Source organism: Falco rusticolus, chromosome 3, assembly GCF_015220075.1.
Source record: "Falco rusticolus isolate bFalRus1 chromosome 3, bFalRus1.pri, whole genome shotgun sequence".
Taxonomy (NCBI): Eukaryota; Metazoa; Chordata; class Aves; order Falconiformes; family Falconidae; genus Falco; species Falco rusticolus.
The window spans coordinates 82,225,376-82,247,054 of NC_051189.1; the positions used below are offsets into that span (position 1 = coordinate 82,225,376).

The following is a 21,679-nucleotide window of genomic DNA, read 5'->3' on the forward strand; positions in this document are numbered from 1 at the left end:
AATGCACTCATATTACACATTCCGGTGATCCAGGCTTCCCCTTTATCTTAGAAACAAAACACAAATGTTGAACATCTAAAGAAAAAAGGAGCTTTACTCCAGTGGAAGTAAAAAATTTTAGTACCTATTTTTCTTCTTTACTGTGAAACCAGAACAGAAAATTACTACAAACATACAAGAAATGCCACCCAGCAAGCAGAGGTAAGAAAGAAAAAATAGAAATAAAAACCCTAAGCTTCTCTAGCTCAATGGATGTGTTCAGACTCATTTCTCTAGAAACGCACTTGCACTTGTATTTCAGTACTGGCACAAAACAATGACAGATACAGCAAATAAATGAAAAATGACAACGTCTCTGGCTGGCATTCTTTTTCTTCTCTTTTCCTCCATCTCCCAAAATACTAACACATACTGATAAGCAAAAGCAGCAGCACAGTCCTGCCAATCTGCCAATACTCTATTGATTCACTTTGACTCTTTCTGAATTTAAGTGACAAATTTCAGCTGTAATGAAGAGTAGGCAATTATAAATTCTGGAGACTAAAACCTTCCATTTAGGTAGAAGCCAAGTGTAAATGAATAACAAGCAAAGATGAGCACAAGAGGCATTACAAATCCAATTGACCACTTCACATGCCCTCCACATAGCTTTGTAATGGGATCTGCATATCAGCTCAAGAACATCACACACAAAAAATCTTTAAACTAATAGATAGTACATATAACTACACCTATGTGGGTGAAAAATCCCAGGCATGGAAACAATACTCAGAATGAAGAGTGAATCAGCATTTGGCCAAATACAACCAAAGAGGGTTTCAGAATAATAGTGATCTTCTGCGTTAGTATATAGGCAAATCTATGAACACCAGCTGTTTCAGTAGCAATTTTTTTTTTTTCCAACAGAAACAGAGCACTGTCTGCTGGTAATTGATTTCCCCACAAATACATTATAGAGTGACAGTCAGAACCGGTGTGATCTAACACGGTTTATCTAGCTTGAGGAAGCCCCTTTCAACCTGTATGTAACAGCAGTCATTTGGGAAAAGATTAGGCATAGTCATGTGAAATTACACACTGCTAGCCAAATTCATTCTTTTCTGGGTTCAATCAAGTTATAAGTTTGGTCAGAAACCACTGTACTGTCAGCAGAAAACAACATAAAGAAAACACTAATGTTATCACAGAAAAAGTATTGGAATGGACATAAAGCAGCCACCAAGTCCATCTCTACCTGCCATAAAGGACTAGCTCTGGATTCACAAATACTTCTGAACTCCTTAAATTCCCTGTCATCTAATCTAATTATTTGTGGACTTGCTGTATAATGAAATCCAACAGTCTGCTATCTGAAAGGTATTAACTGGAGGAAGAGGTACTATATAGAAGTGGCACTGTGATATACAAATGTACCCTTTGTCTTTTCCTTATTTTTTAAACTCTGCTCTCAGCACCCCCTTATAAAAAAAGGTAACAGTTCAAATGCCTCTTAAAGTTTTGCTCATCTCTGGCAGCCAAGCAGAAGTTTGCACCTGCTCTGTCACCTTTTGGTCACTGCAATTTGCTCACCTCAGTCATCTTTGGAAAAGTGTTATGAGCACTATTCGCTTCCTCTGCTTCCAAGATTTTGAGGAACTTGGAAGAGCATTGAAAGTAACACTAAATTATCCACTCTGCTTACCCATTTTTCATTCACACATACCAGACACAGATGGGAAGGACTCAAGCAAAAATAATGTTTTGGCGGCTGATGCTCCCTTCACATAAATGGGGGGGGGGGGGGCGTGCGGGATCTGTAACAGGGAGGAATACTCTCTCTTCCCCTCAACCTTAAGTAAATACCACACACAGGAGAACCCAGCAGAGGGCTTTTTCCATTCATTTTGTTTGGGTTCCCCCCCACACACACACACTTAGGGACCTGAATTAAATATTAAATACCAGTCTGCTTTGCTGACCTACAGCTGTCACATGTTAAGGACATCCTTAGGTTAGTTCCCCTATGCCTTCATGTATGAAATCTGAGGAAGTTTTTCTTGTATCTCCTTTTCAGCACAGGTAGATTCACTCCAGAATAAAATTATGATTCATTAGGTTTCTTTCATGTATGTCACAAACCAGACCTCTATTACACAACTAGTGGCTGTAAATAACATACAACACAAAAAATAAATGGACTGAAATACAGTGAATGAAACTTTTAGAAAAAGCTGCCTTTTAAGGGTTTCTATTTATTTAGCAACTCAACAAATCAAGGTGATTAAAAGATTAAAGCTTAGCTTCCTTATCTTAATCTCTTAAGTTGTTGATTACAGCTGAAAGTTTTTAACATCGGCATACATTAAAGATTTGATTCTATGTGATACCTTCTTACAAGCTCTCAAAGGGAACCCTAGGGCATTGTCTCAAGGATGAACTGTAAAGACAGTCTGAGAGATATGTGCCTCTATTAGAACACCATTTTCTCTAGACTGGGCCACATACCACCTTAGCCAACAAAACAAAATAAGGTTACGAACCCCTCTCACAAAAGATCTCAGTTTATAACAATAACAAGCAATTGTTAATTTCAAAATGGGATTACAACCCTGGTAAATACTTGATTCCTTTAAAAAAGTCATAATCAAGTGTTGTTAAAAATTATGTTCTGTATTGCAATTAAAGTAAAAACTTATAAAAGTGTTTCAGGTTATACATATGAATTTATTTGTAAAAAAAAAAAAACTCTCAAGCATGAAGTCAGATTCCCTCTTCGTTTAACCTGGACAAACACAAAGTACATATTCAAATTATACTACAATTTACTTAACTAATTATTTAGCCTACCATCTAACAGGTATTTAAGACACTCTTTGACACATGTAAACACCAGCAAGTCGTCCCTTTGGTAAAACTCACTCTCCAAAGTATCTCCTTTTCCTGACAATTCATAGATCCAATCTTGCCTTGACTGCTTCATTAACTGGTGTATACACACACACACACACACACACACACATATATATATAGAAAAACCCAAACCCTCAAGATTCCAAAATTTAAAGTTGAATAAAACACAAGAAAAAGAACCTCCAACCTTCTTAGCCTGCACAAAGAATTTAATTTGAAACTTGCAGTAAGCTAGAGGCTAAAGTTGCCTTTAAAAATGAACTTTGAGGTATGTGTGCTTCTAACCAAAAGATGTGCAGACTCAGCCTGAGAATAAAATCTCAGGAAAATTATGTAACTACAGGAGCAGGTGGAATAGGCTCATATTCAACCTTCTGGGTATCTCAAACTGAGAATATGCTGGATGGAAGGTTCAGATGCGGAAGGCAAACTCAAGCACATGCCCTGTAAATGACAATCTGAGTTGGTAAAGAAGTTAGTTTTATGGATCAAGAAAAGATGCATACATTCTATCAGGTTTGTGAAAAGCTTGTACATGCTGGCTTCTTAAAATGTTCACAGTGATTGTGGTAAAAAAGACTTTTATAAGCCAGCATGTATTAGCTCTCCACCCTTTACAGATCCATCAGCAAACTTGTCATGTAGGCAAACACAAATAAATACTTGAAATCAGAAGCTCTCTCTTCAAATAACTTGCAGAAAAAAAAAAAAAGGTGAAAAACAGACACATGTGTGAGTCATCCTCTACATGACGTCAAAGCCCCACTATTAATCCTGACATTGGCTAGGTATCTTTTTTAAAAAACATCTTTGATAAATCTATTCACTTAATCACTACTATTTAGATTTCTGCTTTTATAATTTAAGGAGTATAAAACAGTTTTCAGGAAATCCAGCTTTCATCTTGGGCAATACTTTTATGGATTATTCTGCTATTACTTGAGGAGAGCAATAACAAAGCAAAACTCACAAAACAAAACCATGCAGAGTCAGGCCTTCTGTGTCTGTGAGCCTACTATTGCTGTAGTGAGAATTATAAAACATTTGACCTCTACAACCACAGCCCAATGAGTGCTTCTTTACTAATCCATAATTGTTGTGCATGCATTGTTCCAACAGTCAGCTTTGAACAATTTGACACTTAGGCTTCTCCAGCAAGAGCTTAAAAGGCTTTCACTTGTTTTATTCTTCTTTATTCTGCTACACAAAGGAAACTGCTGAGACACATCAAATACTAGTTTGCTACAGACATTATCATATGAAACTTGCTTACTCAAACAACATGCTTTTCCTTTAAAGTACAGAGCACAGAACCACGACATGTGAGATGACAACTTTGATGCACCCACAATGGGCAACGATATCTCACTGCATAGTCCTAGCTCATGTTTAGACACACATCCTGTCTGATGCAATCTAGCAGCACTCTAACCCTTACTTTTACAAGGGATTAACTTTCACTAAACTGATGGAAAGAGTATCCTTTTAATACATGAATCTCTGTTCTGCATTTCTTTTGTGAGAACTTGCATTTCAAATGCCTGTCTGGTTTGGATTTTTGGTTTTGTTTGGTTTTTTGTTGGTGGTGGTGGTTTGGGGGGTTTTTTTTGGTTTGTTGTTGTGTGGGTTTTTTTGTTTTTTGGGGTTTTTTTTAAAGGAAGGTTATCTTGTGTTTCTAAAGTATTTTCAAGGTATACACTTGTAGAAAATTGGCCATACACATATTTTGGCCCAAAATAATTTTTGCAGAAGTTTGTAAACAAGGAGTCATTATTGTACTTTATTACTTTTTATAGAGCTTTCCTATTGCAAAACAACATCTGAAAATATTGCAATGTCTGATAATATTCCAAAATAATACTTTATTTATAAAATGTCTATCTTTTCAAAAATATATGAAAACTGGTAAACAAAAGATTTGCAAGGATGCTTTTGCTATAACTAAACGATTCTTACCATTCCAGTTTGTCATATGTAACATGAAGCCTTTTATCTTCATAACAGCAGTGTGTGGACAAACTAACACCACCTTCCAACAGACATTTAAGTATGACAGACAAGGAAACCTGTTTATACATAAATAACTGAAGTGCACCAACAGTCATGATTAAGTTTTAGGCATTCCCTTTATTTTCCAGATAGAAAAGTACCAGGAAAAAATATTAAACCAATGAATCAAACTAAAAAAGTCAAAGCAACAACATAAAGAAAATAAAGCTATAAAAGTCTAATTGAATACTGTAGAAAAAGAGGATGCAAATTGTAACAACCATCTCTGCTTCCATGCTGGAAGTATTTGCTGTGCATGAGGAAAAGTCAGCAGTTTTTCTCCTCCTTTAGACACAAAATAGCAAAGACAGAGCTTGAGCAATTTTCTAAAATAATTAAACAACAGGTGTATAGGTTGTCTTGTTTCTAGCGCTTTCATATTGTTATTGTGCTACACTGAAAGGTTCACTGTGTGCCTTTTCTTCCAGATGCAAAAACATAGTTTGTTAGCTTGTGAAACATCTGCATGGTTTTACAAAAGCTGGTTCATGCAAAGAAATCCAAGTAAGCAATATTAAATTGTGTTTTTACATTATTACTATGACAACTGTGTGAAGAAAAAAAATATGCCAAAAGTTCTTCTGTCCGTATATAAAGTGTCAGTGTTCAGTCCCTCAGCAAACAAATGATAACTAGCACATACACTATTAGTGATTTAAACCACAGTATGCTTTATTTCTCCTGTGAAATTCCATCATTCTATTTTACAAGGTTTTCATATATGTGTTGCTTTGCTACTCACTTTTGCTCCTACCTCCCTCAACAATAAGAGTTTCAAGTTTGAAAGATCTGGACCTTCAAAATACTGTAATTTTTAATTGCTAACTTGGTAAACTTTATATCCTCCGATCCTATTCAAAATAAAGATATGCTGGTGAAAGAAGAAAAAATACATACATACTTTTGCTTTTATTTAGAAATACAATCTCCCTAAAGGGTTTTGGAGAAAGTTTTCAAGATACAGAAGCAAACCAGTGGTGCTACAGCACTGAAGATGGAATAAAAAACTTTACAAAAAAGTCAGCTTGAGAAGACCGTTTAAAGGCTTCTGCACATTCATAAGACCATAGTATAACATCAATGGTATGATTTCTGTCCTTATATTTTTTGCTCACTGGGGTGGGAGAATGTTTCTTCGGGTCAGTCAGCACAATTATCAACCTCTTTAATCTACAGATTTCTCCCTCATTAGTGAATTCAGCCTACTGATACTTATCCTAACAGAGGAAAGCTATGAATTTTAATCTATGAGTTAGCAGAATAAGCTGCAACACCACCATTAAAGACCTCTGAGTGCAGCCTCTGAACAAGAGTATTCAGGACTTAACCCAAATTATTTGCCAGGATATTGAGTATGTCACCTAAGACGAAAGACAGTCTGAATTCTGGATATTAAAAATGCTTGGTGTGTCACAGTCTTAATCACTAGCAACAAAACTGAGTATTTAACAATACTACAATTTTGGTTAATTATAAGCCAACTTCAGATCTTATTTCTAATAGTCTGGGAATGTATAGTAAGTCTGCAAGCCTAATTAAAACATACACAAGGTGTTCCACAAATCACAAGGACAGCCTTACCTGAATGCATTTTACTTTTCCATATTCAACCGTACAGTATTACTTCATGAAATAAGCACCATACTGAATCTAAAGAGTTAATTTTAAATTGCACAAATGAAAAGATTATGAAAAACCATACATTTTTATTTCATTGTGATTTTCTGTTTCTAAACCTTATCAAGTTAGCCAACTCAATTAAGTTTATTAAAACAACTCTTAAAGGCAAGTACAAAAGAATGAGGAAGGTTAGAAATTATGCCAATGTTAAAAATAACAAAAGAGAAACTCCACAAAACCTAAACAAGAAACACAACTCAGAAGACTGAGGGAAGATGAGATTGCTGGTATATGGAAGTCACATGAAGTTCAGGGTAAAATAAATTGATAAAGGATTCTCACTTACCTTTCTATGAAGCCTAACTGCCTCTAAAAGTCTTTCTTTCACCTACCAAGCTCTAGCAAATTTTAAAAAAAGACAGCATCCTTATATACAAAACTGAGATTCTGATACCTCTGTACACATTATATTTCATCGTTGTTTCATTTGCCTAATTTAACTTGGTGAGTATGAATGAAACTTTTTTATTTATCATTCTTTTACAAATATATATTCTTTACAATAACAATAATTCTGAATACAGAAGCTGCACAATAATACGTTAGAACATTTTTCAAAGAAAACATGATCCTCCTTCCCAGACTCTATTTTTTACAGATCTACAGCAGAGTAAGGTAACATCAGATCTGTGTGGCCTGGGACAAAGGCTAATCTGGAATTAAAACGTATAATATGATTTATATAATATGGGGCCTCAAAGAGGACAAAACCAGATGCATACTTATCTGTAGTTATGAAGTTTATGAATATCTTCATTATCTGCTTTAAAATATCTGCTTACCTACCTCATGCAGAGGAACTAAGAAAACAAATATAAAACATACCTGTATTAGAGAGAGATCCTCAAGCTGCAACCTGAAGAGGTAGTTTCTGGAGTTAAAAAAAAACAGTAGATAAAAATTGTTACTACCATTTAAGTAAAAAAAAAAAAACCACACCAACTTTATTAGTGTTTAAATAAAAAAAATAATTAATATAAAAGGAAAAAATTAAAAAGTGACTGGTAGTTAGGACTCTGAATTCTTTCAGGGACTGTCTTAACATACAGCCATCTGGGCTAAGGACTAAGGCAATTTCTAAACAGATTTTCATCTTGACGGACTGGCTGGATATGAACAAAATAGATATTTATACTGCATACATGTGCATCTGAGTCATTGCTCCCTTTTTCCTTTAGAATCAATGGGAAGAAATACACAGTGCTTTGGCAGATTTGTGGGACCAGTGTTAGATATCTAAATCAGAGTAACAGGACGGGCAGATTGAAGTTGTCCGTTTCTCTCCACAGTGATGGCAACCTTACCCAATTAGCTCAGCCATAGATACATAAAGTTGGAAGCAAAGGATCCCAGTATGATGAACTGTCTGTAGAAGTCACAAAGTTTTCACAATTCTCATTTAAGTCCTGTCATTAAGTCCTGGTCTAATTTCTTTGAAATTTGAGAATATTTTTTTTTCCACGTACAGCAAGAACTACACACAAACCAAGGATATTTTTCAAAAGCCCATGCTTTTATTGCAAAAGATTTTCTTGCTCTCTGCTTTTTCTCTACAGCAGTATTGCTGTGCCTACAGAACTTGGGAGAAGTTCAGGCAAAACACAAACAAGACATGACACAAAGGCACTGCTTGAAACCTGAGGGAATTACGGGTTAGTACACTCAGAAAGGTGAGCAGGCCCCAACAACTAAAACCCTTCCTTCAGCACATAATGGTGCAATATATGCGCGCGATCACAACCCCTCCCAGCTTACTGTGTCTATCTAGTTAAAGCAGTTGTCTTCTAACACCTCTGCTGATAAACCAGCTCTGTTGGTAGCACTCAGGGTATCGCTCCATGACCCTCCCAAAAGTGAGCAAATACCACACCAACTCTGAACTGATTTCAGCACATCCTTCTCTAGAGCAGACGCTCTTTCATGCTAGGTCTACAGTGAGGTTCTTCCATGCTCCATGTCTATATTCCTCGTGCCCCCTCCCCCCTTTTTTTTTTTCTTTTTTTTCCTAGTTTCTTCTCACACTTTTTTTTTCTTCTTTTCATTATGTCTTTTTTACATTTCCACATATAAGATATTCTTCATTCCTGCCTAATTTTTACTTTATTTAAAGCAATTCTGATTTTCCAATGCCACTACAGAGTAATTATGTTTTAAACAGAAAAACAAAAATATTTTTTAAAAAATATTAATAGAAGTTACTTCAATTTTAATTTATTAATAACAAATCTGTAACATTAATTTCTAAGATCTCTACAAAATCACTTACAGTAACAAAAAAGGTAACAGAGATGAGTAAATTTAAACTTTAAATGTAAATATTTGCAATATTCACAAATTATCTCAATATTAAATCCATGCAACTGGTAGAAGTATAAAATTAAGCCACACTTTTTGAGATAATAATTCCAATTCTTTCCAAATAGGTATGAACTTTTGATAATGGCCACAGATGATCTGGACTTGTTTACATCTCTTTTTTTTTTAAAATGAGCTGGAGGTGCAGGGGCACAAAAAACAAACTGAGTGTAAAAAGTGCAACATATTTTTTTCAAAGCATGTATCTTAGAAACACAACCACTATCGTGACCAGCTTTATTTATGGACTCTGGAGTGCTGCTATGTGAATTTATTTATTGACTCTGGTACATATATGGTCTACTCAAATTGTGGATGTACAGGAATCAGGTCACTAGTCTTTCCTAGGAACATTGCTAAAGGGAGTTACTCAAAATGCAAGAGGCAGGCTATTAAGGGCAAGAATTCACGAGAAAGTAAAATAAAGACAGAATATTTGTCATTAGCACAGATAAAGTCACACAAAGAAATAACTAAAATAATTGGGTTTGAGTCATGAAGAGACCTGAAGTGGGCAAGCAAAGAAACCAGTACATTGCAGGACAATGATTACACAAAGCTTAATCCACAAACTAGGTGCAAGTTGACTTGAAAGACTTTCACTGAAACGTCAGGAAGCAAAGCATATAGTCTAACACATCTACCCTTTCTCTGTAAGGACAAAAAATACCTTCAGATCTGCAAAATGTCTTGCTCAGAAATATTCAGCAAGGAACATAAAATACTTGGTCTGCTCCTTATCTCACTGCATATAAGCTTCCATCAACCACCACTGATTGTGATTGCACTCCAGATATCAAAGTTAAAGAAACCTACAACCTCACTGCTGTTCAAATCATTTTTCCCCGCACTTAACAGAAGCAGAACTTCTTTCTTCCAGAAAAATTGAACTGCATCCTCAGCAGGTATAAACTGTTTCCTTAACTCAGTGGTATCACTCACAAGAGTGGCACATAAATGCCTCATCTCACTCTACAAATAAACGTAGTTTCTGTTGCAGAACATATGAGCAGGCAGTCTGGTTTCACACTTCTAGATTTTGGGTCAGTACTTAGCATAGTGACATGACAGTCTTTATGCATACTTAATCTTGAGATATCTGCTGAAGATTTATCACTGATGTGGCATTTTAAGACAGATTATCAAATTACTCTCTTTTTATGGTCTTTCATCCTGACTTCATTTCAGCCTATTAAAATGTAAGCTATTGTCTTAAACTGTGGAAAACCTAAATTAATACATAAACATGGTGTCAGCCTTCAGAAAAATAGAGGATGAAGGTTTTCTGGGTCTTTTTTCCTAGAAAATGAGATTTGTATCCTATGCAGTAGAGCACAACTCTTCTACCCATTAATATATCCAGTGTGGAATTAGAAATATTGACCCTGTAAGTGTTAGGGAGACAAAAATGTCTATATTCATGTGAATGAGCCAAGAGCCAGAGCTAATTAGTGTATATTTTTCGACTTCCTGTGGATGCCAATAACCAATTAACTTATTATTTTCAGCTTCATAAAGCCAGCAGAAAGAAACTTAAATCAGAAGAAAAGCAATGTGCAAGACACAGTAAAAGCATTACACCTCAGCAACATAGAGGTAAGCCAGGCAAATGGACAGCACAGTGACTGTGACTCGATAATGCTAGGATAAGGGGCAAACTAGTACTTGGAGAGCAATCAGAGCTATTGCTACACAGATGTGCCCACTTCAGTAAAACTTGCAGGACTACATTTAGTTCTATAAAAACAATAGTTTAACATTCTAAGGTATGCATCTCTAACTTGTAAAAACTCATTCAGAGAGAACATACATGAGAAAAATATATTACAAAAAAACCCATACCTTAACAAAACAAAAAAACCCCAAACCTCACAGTAAAAAAAAAAAAACAAACAAAAAAAACACAAAAAACCCCCACACTGTGAATATTAATAAATTTGACAGTCCAAAAAAAAAAAAGTCAATACCAATTGTCATGACACGTGCAGCGCAATTATGCTGCTCAAAAGATATGTGACAATACTTTTTTCAATATGTTATTGAGATTATGCCCTGGATTACCATTTTTCAACCTCTATTTACCATTATTCTAGTACATTTATGCTCTGAAGGCAACAAAGGACATGAAATAAAAATGACCAAGCACATTTCTGAAACATAGATACAGACCTCTTAGCACGTATGCCTGTCTCTTGCCCAAATATGGTGAAAATAAAGGCGTGACAAATACTACTTTACATGCTAGAATTAAAGTGATTTGACACTGGTGGTAATTGGTAAATTTGTTTCCATTTTGTGCTTAATGAACAAGGAAAGCAAATATGTTACATAAATCTGCAAACAGAAGGACACTGTAATGAGAAGAAAACACAACCAAGTCTGAGATAAAGCAGCATCCTGTGTTCCTTCAGATAGCCAGCAGGCAATAAGCATTTTGCTTTACATTCACAGCACTGAACAACTTTTCTAGCTGAACTATGATAACTAAAACCTGTTAAGCTTGTTCAAACCCAATGGCAAAGACTTCCACTGATATCAGTGGGAACGGAATGAAGCACCACAAAAAGCCTGCTCCAGTCACTGCCTTGACAACAATGATCTATTGCAGTGAATACATTCAGTATGATTACAGATAAAAGTATAAAACTAATCTGTATGTTCCTAAACAAGTCCATGTCAAAAAATCAATTGAAATCCCATAAAGATTCAAAAGTACACCATGTTAGTAATGGTTGTTAAATGCAGCAATTCACCCTTTTCTTAGTGAAACAGAAGCTATAAAAAGCAAACACAATAATAACAACTACTGTTGCATTAAACGCAGACATGAATTAGAAGAACATTAAGGTGGCACATACAGCTTAAGAAAACACACTACAGATTAAGCTTTTGAAAAACTCGTAAGATAGCAAAAAAAAAACCAAACGCAACCACCCAAGCCCCCATACGCATCTGCAATTGAGAGCCTGAATCAATAAACAGGGGTTGCAGCAAGCCCAGAAACAAGGCATCACCAAATATGTTGCCAAATCTCCTGGAGATAAACAAGTAAAAGGTTCCTTCCTATGCACTTCTTTCAAGAAATTGTTCCACATGAAAACAGAAAATTTTATTCAATTTACTGGAAGGAAAAAATATTAAGGCTGAAAATTAAAAGTATAAGCTCTGCAAGAATCAACCGTTAAGTCATGATTCCACAATCAAGACTGAAAAGTTCTGAGTAAAAGCCAATTCTTGTTCTGCAGTGTAGTAAAATCAGCAATTGGAAATAAAACAAGAAAAAAAGAAAAATAAATAAAAACAGGAGCAAAGGAGATAATGAATATAACAAAAAAATATGATGTATAAAATTCCTTTGGTTATATTAAGATACAACAGGAAAAATATGTGAAAAAAGCTACAGATGACACACTGGAAATAAAAGAAACCTAGTCAGAGTGGTCTACTAGAACTATTATTTGGAAATGGTCAAATCACAATAATGAAAAGCAGAATGGTCAGTAAGTAATTTTGGTCTGCACTTTGCAGGAAACAGAAGTCTCAGCAAATGAGAATAATGAAATAAGTAGTTTACTGGTAAATGCTAAAGATATTAAAATAGCATATACACACAGATTAATATTTTCAGACTAGCAGGTCATGCTAATTTAACCTAAAAATCATAGCGAAGTAATGTTTGGTCTTCTTATTGCTTTTTTTAAAATAATTTCTAAAATCACAGGCATTCTTGAGGAATGAAAAACTAACCATGTTTGATTAACATTCAAAAGGGCAAAAAGGAAGGCTCAGGTGTTCATAGGCTGACCAGTGAGATGCTGAGCTTGGCAGACAGAGTAAGAAAAACATTATTGGAGTTTTTCCCATTTATAATCCCATTATAAATTAAATTAATCCATTCAAAGGTCCTGTAAAATCCGATTTCCTTCTCTGATGGTTGTTCCTCAGGATTAGCAAACCTTGCTACATTCCCTTCCCTGTGGCTCCACATACAGACTCAGCAGCGACTCGAGATTCTAGAACATTGCACACCAGCACAGATGTCCATCAAAAGCCAAGCATTACTTCAACTGTTTCTTGCCATGGGCTTCTCCAGGAAAAGCAGAAAGGCACGACTGGCCTGTCTCTGCAGCTCTGGAGTTCACCATCCTCCCATCATGCCATGTCATCCTCAAACACGCATTACCATCTCCTCATGTTGGCCCCTGCTTCTCACACACAGCACCCAAGCTCCCCAGCCAGAGGTGGCCTTGGAATATTTGTCTCAGAATATTTATGCAACTTTGATGCATGCAGATCAAGGCTTTTCTGAATATTACACTTTAGTCCAGATAAATCTGTGAGATACTCAACTATTTATTTAGTAAATTGTTGTGTTCAACTTTATCCTGAAATATCACCTCAGCCAAAATGTTAACCCTGTATTTCATAACTGTGGCTAACCAAATCTTTAACACTTTTCAATGTTGCACCACATATCTCAAAGTACATGCCCTCAGTTTTTACATTTTGGCAGATACAGCATACACTGTACACTACCCACCCACACAAACAGCCATGCAAATCTGTGGTCTTGTTACCATTTCATTGTTCAACAAATTTATCTACTCTTTCTTTTCAAGATTAGTTTGAAATTAAATTTGAATGCTGCTGTTGTCTCCTCCAAAAAAAAAAAAAAAAAACCAGGAATAGGAATGGGCTTAAATAAACAGAAAATTTAGCCAGTTCACACCTTTTGTGGCCTCTTTTTCTACAGTAATCAACTTTCACACATCAAATTTGCTTGAGCTGTTTTTTGGGTAGGTAGAGCAGGGGAAGAAGGTAAAGTGTCTAAGGTAGTGACTTTGACTTAGTTTGGCCTCTTATTTTATTGTTTTATTAAGGAAAAACTGCAACAACAAAATGATCAAAATTATGTAATTGATCACATTAATGCTAAAGGTAGTTAAAGGAAGGAGATACTAAATTCGGTGGCCTGTATTTTCAAAGCCAGCCTTGAATTTCCCTCCTGTGATCATGCTGTTGTCCTCTGGTAGAGCCATTCGTTTCCAAGAGAGCCCTTCCCTTCAGAGGGAGCTTGCTGTACACAGGAAATACAGAAATAGGATGCGTAAAAGGTAAGCACATGATATTAACACATCTCTATATAAAATACAGTCTTGCTTCCATCAGATTTTGAGGGCTGAAGGTGACATGCACAGTATCATTGCACTATTAAATTTTCTGACTGTACTCAGAATGAGGACTGAGACCCATACGCCTACCTAGCATCTGAGCAGCCCTCTCATGATGAGTGCAGCCATGCAAGAGCACCGTGGCAAAGGCACTGCAGTAATCCAAGCAAGGCACCAATAAGGCACAGATCAGGTGTATATACATTAAGTCATGACTCCAATTGAAGTACCTTCAGAACACCACTCATCCGCTGTGATTTCTGAAGATGGCTTACACTGAAATAGCAGTGTTCTCTGCCAAAGAACTTCCATTTACCGCTGCCATTTCTCTTTTCATCTTACCCCAAGTCAACTCCAGGGCTGCTCTGATGATACATCATGTTAGTTCCACTAATTAAAATGGCAAGACATTAAATCAGCACAACAAAATGAGAAATTTTTGTGGGGTTAGTGAATTAACTAGTGTTACTTTGCAACCAGATTATTACCAGAGCTGGTGCAAAGGAAGAGAAAATTGCATGGTGGAACAAGGCATGACCAGAAGTACAAAGCATTAGCTTTTAAAAATATTTAGGAACCCATTAACAAGGTAGGAAAGAGAAGCAGTAGGGGGAGAAAGACCTTCCCCTTTCTGCAGCAGTAGGATAATTTCTCTTAGATTTAACATTAAACCACCTTTTAGATTAGATCGATCAGTGAAAGGACAGACATTGATTACTTGAACCGAGTGTTAAATGAGCAATAAAACCCAGATGGATGTTCAAAGAATATAGCACTAATTCCTGGTGCCAGTATATTCTCCCAACATGTAGCACTCAGAGCATCTCGTTAACAAGAAGCTCTCAGGTTCTCCTGCTGGGAACAGACAACAGCAAGAAGCAAACCTGTACAGTTATTTATTCCTTTATTAGAGATTCTTAAACCGCTGTTAATGAATCCTTTAATTTGCCTTTCTGTTATTATGGCAAGCAGTGGTAATGGTTCAAATTAACGCCCCCAAACACACATCTAATTAAGTGAAAAGGCATACTGTTACAGTCCTTCATCAGCAAGATAAGGAGTGACTGAGGCAATAAGCCACCTCAAAGCAAGTTATAATCCTCAAAGCAAGTTTAATTAACTTGCAGGAGAACAGGCAGGAGAAAGCTACTGTTATTAGGATGCCCTGTGTAAAAATAAATAAGATATTTCTAAATATATATTATCCAATTGGGGGAAAAAAAAATGTTGAATACCTTTAAGACCCATTCCTGATAAGTAACTATACAATTTTAAAGTATAGCTGAACTAGCCCAACTTGAATTTTCAAAAATAAATTTCCACATCTTAAGAATGAACTCCAGCTAGGCTCCTACCAGTTCATAATTTCAAGCGCAGGAGGCTTGGAAAGAGGAGGAATTACTTCATTTTTCTTTTAAACAAACAAGTTTCTTCTGATATAAGTCTTCTTGTATGGTCTGAACAAAACTATTAAGAAAGAAAAAATATGAAAAGTCACAAAAAAAAAAAGAGAAAAAAAATGGGTTAAAAGGAAAATGTAGCTAATTACTTTGAACCTCAACATTTTTGCCCTAACCTAGGGGGTTTGAGACATACTTCTAGTTGACTCTCATGTTACCAAAAGGGCTGGAACACTGTTACAAATTTTTTATTTACAAAAACTAGAGCTCATAAGTGTTTAGTGCATTGTCAGGGAACAATGAGGAAAAAAAAGGCAATGCACAATTTGCCAGGGCTGTATCCTTCCCCTGAGCTGTTCTTTTCCCTGCTTAATTGACCTTTCCAAAAGAGAAACAAATAAACATATGGCAAAGCGTTTCCACATAGGAAAAGAAGGCAAGGTTGTTCTTGGGAATCCATGAATCTTCATGCTTACTGGTATTTCAAAATACAGAAAACATTATCATATTTGATTAGATGCTAAGTCAGTCCACTACATAACACACAGAGAAATATTCATCTGAATATTTTATCAGGATTTATCAGAATAAGATAAACAAGCAGTCTCATTTCCTTGAGCTTACTGAGGAGCTAATGCCCTGACAGTAATCCTTTGCTGATGCCACTTAATTATAAAAGTAAATTCTGCCCTGCCATACGTGGTTGGTTTTGGGTTTTGTTTCGGGTTTTTTTGTTTGTTTTTTTTTTTTTTTTTTTTTTTAAGAAAGCAAATGAATTCCCTAGAAGGTTTCAGATTGCAAAAGAACTCATTTATTTTTATCTGCCAGGTCATATGTGATGTTAAGAACAATGCCTAGGGCAAATTTTAAAGATACAGTTTCATGGGAACATAGCTACATTGCCCTGTGTCAAAAGCCAATAGCCTTCATAATGTACTAACAACTGTTTTATATCCATACTGAATTTTGTCTGTTGAGTTTCTCATTAACCCATTTTCTTTTTTTTTCTATTTTACATAAATTTATAATCTCATACAATTTAGTACATATCTGTGAAGAAAAAAAATATTCTTTTTACACTGAAACTAGAGCCAATTGATATATCAATGAAAGATCTGTCACATTCTTCAAATGCAAATTTTAAAAGCCAGCAACCATAATAAAAACCATTCTTCTTGTCTTAATTCACCTTCATAAATTGAACTGTAATCTTCACTTGTCTTCACTTACGCACTTTGGGGTCTTTGATCAAAGTTGGAAAAGATAAATTTCTCCATCTGCCTTTTCCCCTGTCTGTCCCCACCCCTCCACCCCACTCCCACATTTCTCAAAGCTATCAAAATGATTTTTTCTACATGGACAACTTGTGTAAAAATGTCCACAGGGCAACTGTAGGTTGTTACCGAGATCCAGGCAAACTCATCAGTTGGTTTAGAAGATACTCATCTCCCTCTGAAGCCCTCGTCAATGGTACGCATCTGCTTTTGCACAGCATATTGACAGAAGGCCAAGTGACACTGTTGTAGAACAGAAGTACTACAACCCATACAATTCAGATCCAGTATATGTTATTAAGCAGACCTGTCACACTGGAAGGCATTAATGATTTTCATGTGACTCTGACACAAAGAAAAGTGCAAGCTTCATTAAACTTAAAAGTTGTGCTATCTCTTTTCACAATTAAAACAGGAGGTATAATTGAACCTGTACTGTACAGCAATATTCAGAAACCAAAGCAGTCACTACTAAATGGCATGGGACTTCATGGTAGGAAACAGTATGAGTGTGACCTAAGAAATAAAGACACTCCCCACAGCTGATGTACTGGATTTGTGAAGAATTTGAAAGGCTAATAGCAACATGGACTGCAGTTACTTGTTTCTATTGTGTTCAGAGAAACATGACTGCACACCCTAGAAATAAGCCAGACTGAGCCAAAATCAAACTTGATTTGGATCAGCAGCCTCTCTCCCTAATTGTGGTGGCGGGAGGGGAAAAGGGAAGGGTGGCTCCAAATCTTAAGCAATGCCTCAGCAGAAGGAAAATACCAGTGCCAGGGTAGATCAGATGGTAAAAGTGGAGATGTGTACTAGTATTGGAGTACAATCGCAGATCACTGCAGGTGGTGTAAGGAAACTGAAATAAGGCTAGGAGACTCTGAATTAATCAACTCAAGAGCTACAGAAGAACTAGACATTTTGCAGAACAAAAAATATCAACAAGAGACTTCTCACGAGGACTGGAAGAAAAACAACCTGCAGAGGTGGGGGCAAAGGGCAGATAAAATTGTAAAAAATACCTGGTTTTCAACAGAAACTACAGAATACCCATGACATCTGAAGACCTCCTTGATTTCCCAAATTGGACAGGTAAGACTAATCTCAGCAATGCAAGACTAGTAATTACCTTCCCAGTCATTGCCTGCTATGGCAAATACTATAGAATAATAGGCTTTCACACATTTAGAGATCTCTGTCTCAAAATCATTTCTGTTCTTGTTTTGTTCGCATGGATGAAATGTGACAAAACTCATTGTTTCTCGACTAAATTACCCACGGCCAACAGAGTGATTTGATTTTCTGCCAACACTACTGTGTAGTTTCTATAGCTGTTTCCTTCCCTAGATGTACCTGCTGATGGATTTATGGGCAGGTGCTGTACACACGCTCAGCCTTTGTTTTCCTGCACTACAATTCCAACCCTCTTCATTTGCCTTTTAGCAGCCCTTCCCCACATCTCTTTCTATTTCAGTTAACCCTGTTTAAGCATATATAAATAGAATAATACACACTACTACAGTTTAAAGTCTCCCAGGGACCTTGTACAATGGTCACTATGGAAGACACCTTTTGAAGCATCACAGGATCATATCTATCTCTTTACGTAGCTGCATGACATTGGCAGCTCCCAATGGGAATCCAGTCTGGATCCCAGCTGAGGTCTTTGTTACCTTGCTTATTATGACAAACAAATCATGAATCTCTTTAGAGGCTGTAGAACTTTAAAAATGGAAGGCAATCACCCACAGTGATTATCAGTGACGGAAAAGGGATTTAAGAATTTCCAACAGTGTGAAATTTTCACATTTTTTTTGTTGGTTTCTAAGACAAATTTTGGTGGAAGAGTTCACTAAACTCCACTAGGGTGAAAAAAATAATTTAAAAACTTAAGCTGAGCCAGGACACAGCTCCTGGATGTGGAAATCATTCCTCTGGTTTAGAAGAACACCACCTTAATAAAGCAGAAACTAGAGATGCAAGCATCACCCCCTGGTTTTGTTTGGATGCTGGACAAGTAAACCATAATGGGAGTACCTCTTTTGCCAGTGTAAATGGAATAATCTAAGTTTATCTGCAGCTTTGCCACGTGCCACATCACATATTTCCTTTCTCTACCATTGATTGCGTATAGAAGGGAAAATCATGTTAGAGGGCTACAAATTACCGTTTTCACAACTAAACAGGACGTTTTAGCTGTTCAGATCTTACTGAAATCTCGTTGCATGTAGTTATTAGGTTTTCAGTAGTGAACTGTTAGTACAAGATAATAAAAAAGGAAAAAGTTGGAATATTCTAAGAGAAATAACTGTATATCAACAGATATTTCACCAGGGAGGAGGAATCAACAGTGCATTCTTTTCACTGTCTTTATTAGAGCACATTTGTGGCTTATGACAGAATGTGAATTCTTCTAAAAGCTCTTTAGATATGTGAATCCTGTAAGACAGATGTGCAAGAAACTTGTACTAAAATTTTATCCACAGGCCACAGCACAAATATGGTAATATTAATGCTCTGCTAAGATGGTCCTGGGTGAACGGGAACTACAAACAGTGCATTAAGAAGGAAAAAAAAAAAAAACCAAACCAAAAAAAAGAAGAACAACAAAAAAAATCAGCGCAGCCAGCTAAGAAAGGCTGCAAACACTACTCCTGCAAATGAGTAGAAAACTTGACATCATATTCACAGTGAACAGATACACTCTACATGGTGCAGGGACTACCTGCAAAAGGTGCATGATCAGTAAGATTTGGGACTATAGCACCCTGATAATTGGTTGTTAGTCTCTGATTCTATGACTCCATGATATACAATAACTTACACCATGTAGTTTGGCACAACGCTTGAGGAGAAAAATGTGTAGTGAAAAGGACATACTAATGACAATAATATGTACAGTCAGAGAAACCCATTGGCAACTGCAGTCATTCGAAAGTAAGGTGCCCATGACCAAACACAACAGCACTGTGGAAAAGCTTAGCATTTAGAATGGAAATGCAGAATAAGGAAAGGAAAAATCCAATAAATTCTATGAACAGCAACAGCCAGGTATACTGAACTATGGAAAACAAAGATTTCTGTTGTGATTTTAAAAATACTAAATATTTTTAAGATTGCAATTTTAGCCAGAACAAAAGACACGAAGCTCTGAAGCACCATCAACTTACAGAAAATGCAAATTAATCCTATTCCTTTTACTGTATTGGTTCTTTTACAAAAGGCAGAACTAGCAGCTGGCATTTTTTTGTAGTCACTGACTATTTAACAAAATCATCCAAAGCTCATCCCATAGTGATTCAAAAGGCTTAATCAAAAGCACAAATTTAAATGAGCATATTCCTTAATGAGATTTGGAGCCCAGGTGAACCATACAGAGGAAAAAAAAAAAAAAAACAGAGAAGAAGGGGAATGTTCTTCTTTTTTCATCAGTTATTGGGATCTGTACAGTGTGCATCAACCAACTCACAGTTTCATGGGATGGAGGAGAGGCTCAGACAGCTCTGACTTAACGCTAGCTGTCTTTACAGAACAGTGCCAGATGACAGCCTCATGCCTCATTTCATTCGGCAGCTTACAGAATAGAAAAATCAACATGAGCGCACAGGATATCCCACTTAAGGCGGGCCAGAAACACGTATGTGTCTACACACTCACAAAGCTTTGCACTTTGCCCCTGTAGATAAACAACTTCTAGTGGCACACGGGGAGGGGGGGGAGCAATTCTCACAGAACATTTTATGACTGTATTCTGAATCTCACTTTCAACCAAGAAACAAATTGGGAAATGGAAATCTATTCCAATGATAAATGTAACAGAAAAATTAACTAGAACTTTGTTAATTCAAGAGTAAAATACATCAGAAGGCAGATTTAAATAACAACGGTAGATGGTTTAATTTTTTTGCCACACAAAATGTTTTACTATACTTCACGTTCTAAAAGAAGAAAAAATTACATTCAAGGACTGTCAGTGCTTCAGTGTTGACACCTAAGACAGTGTCACTAGATCACAGCTTGCAAAGTACTGTCTTACTGTGCAAAAATTATGACTATTACCAACTTTACTATTAAATCTGATTTAACAGATCATTCCTGGCATTGTACTGAATAATTATTAGAATCATAGAAGCACAAAGAGCCATATTGTGTAGCTAAATTTAGGATCATCTTAAGTTTTATGCTATGGTAACTTTTGTCACATTGTCATACAGCATCTGCCTGTTCTATTGTATCATCCAAAGTTTGAGAGTATTCCAGGACAGTCTTCTTAAAAATGAGAATCACATAAGCTATTAGGATCCTTGATACCAGGGCAGCCCACCTTTTAACTTTGGTCAGGAATAAGAGAAATAAACATACATAATGCCCAGTTTGGTGGGTCTGGAAGGCAGGGGAATCATAAGAGAGCAAGCTGATGTTAGAATTTGACTCAATATTACTTATCAACAAAGAACAAAATCCAATCTGAAGCAACATGAAAAGAAAATAGATTTCTCACCTTGCTCCCGCAATAAGCTCTTTTTGTCCTGGGTCAAACGTTAACTGTGAGAAGTCCACAGCATCTTCTGCTCTGAACATATGTAACCAAGGGGCAATTTCTAAAAACAATCAAGAAATACAACTGTTACTGTAAATCTCATAACTGTAGTGCATCAGGTAGCGAACATTACATTTGCAGATTTTGTGCGGCTGCAAGTTCTCTCAATATGGTTTTCTAAGGAAACATAGGAGACTTTTACCATCATGCCATATAATTTACACCACAGGCCTGTAAGATACATAGAGCAGTCACCCAATACACACTGGAAGTATTCAAATTTTGGTCCGATTTATAAGCCAGATGTCTTTTTCTTCC

The 21,679-nt window shown here is 36.3% G+C and overlaps 1 protein-coding gene across 4 annotated transcripts in view; it reads right to left on the minus strand.

Annotated features, from left to right (window-relative positions):
* Window positions 1-21,679, minus strand: part of SEMA5A (semaphorin 5A) — a 354,071-nt gene that overhangs the window by 201,996 nt on the left and 130,396 nt on the right. For all 4 annotated transcript variants that reach the window (XM_037380621.1, XM_037380622.1, XM_037380623.1 and 1 more), the window contains exons 4-5: window positions 21,323-21,422; window positions 7,444-7,489 (exon numbers count right to left, since the gene is read on the minus strand). In XM_037380621.1, the coding sequence (XP_037236518.1) occupies window positions 7,444-7,489; window positions 21,323-21,422 (146 nt within the window). The remainder of the gene's footprint in view (window positions 1-7,443; window positions 7,490-21,322; window positions 21,423-21,679) is intronic.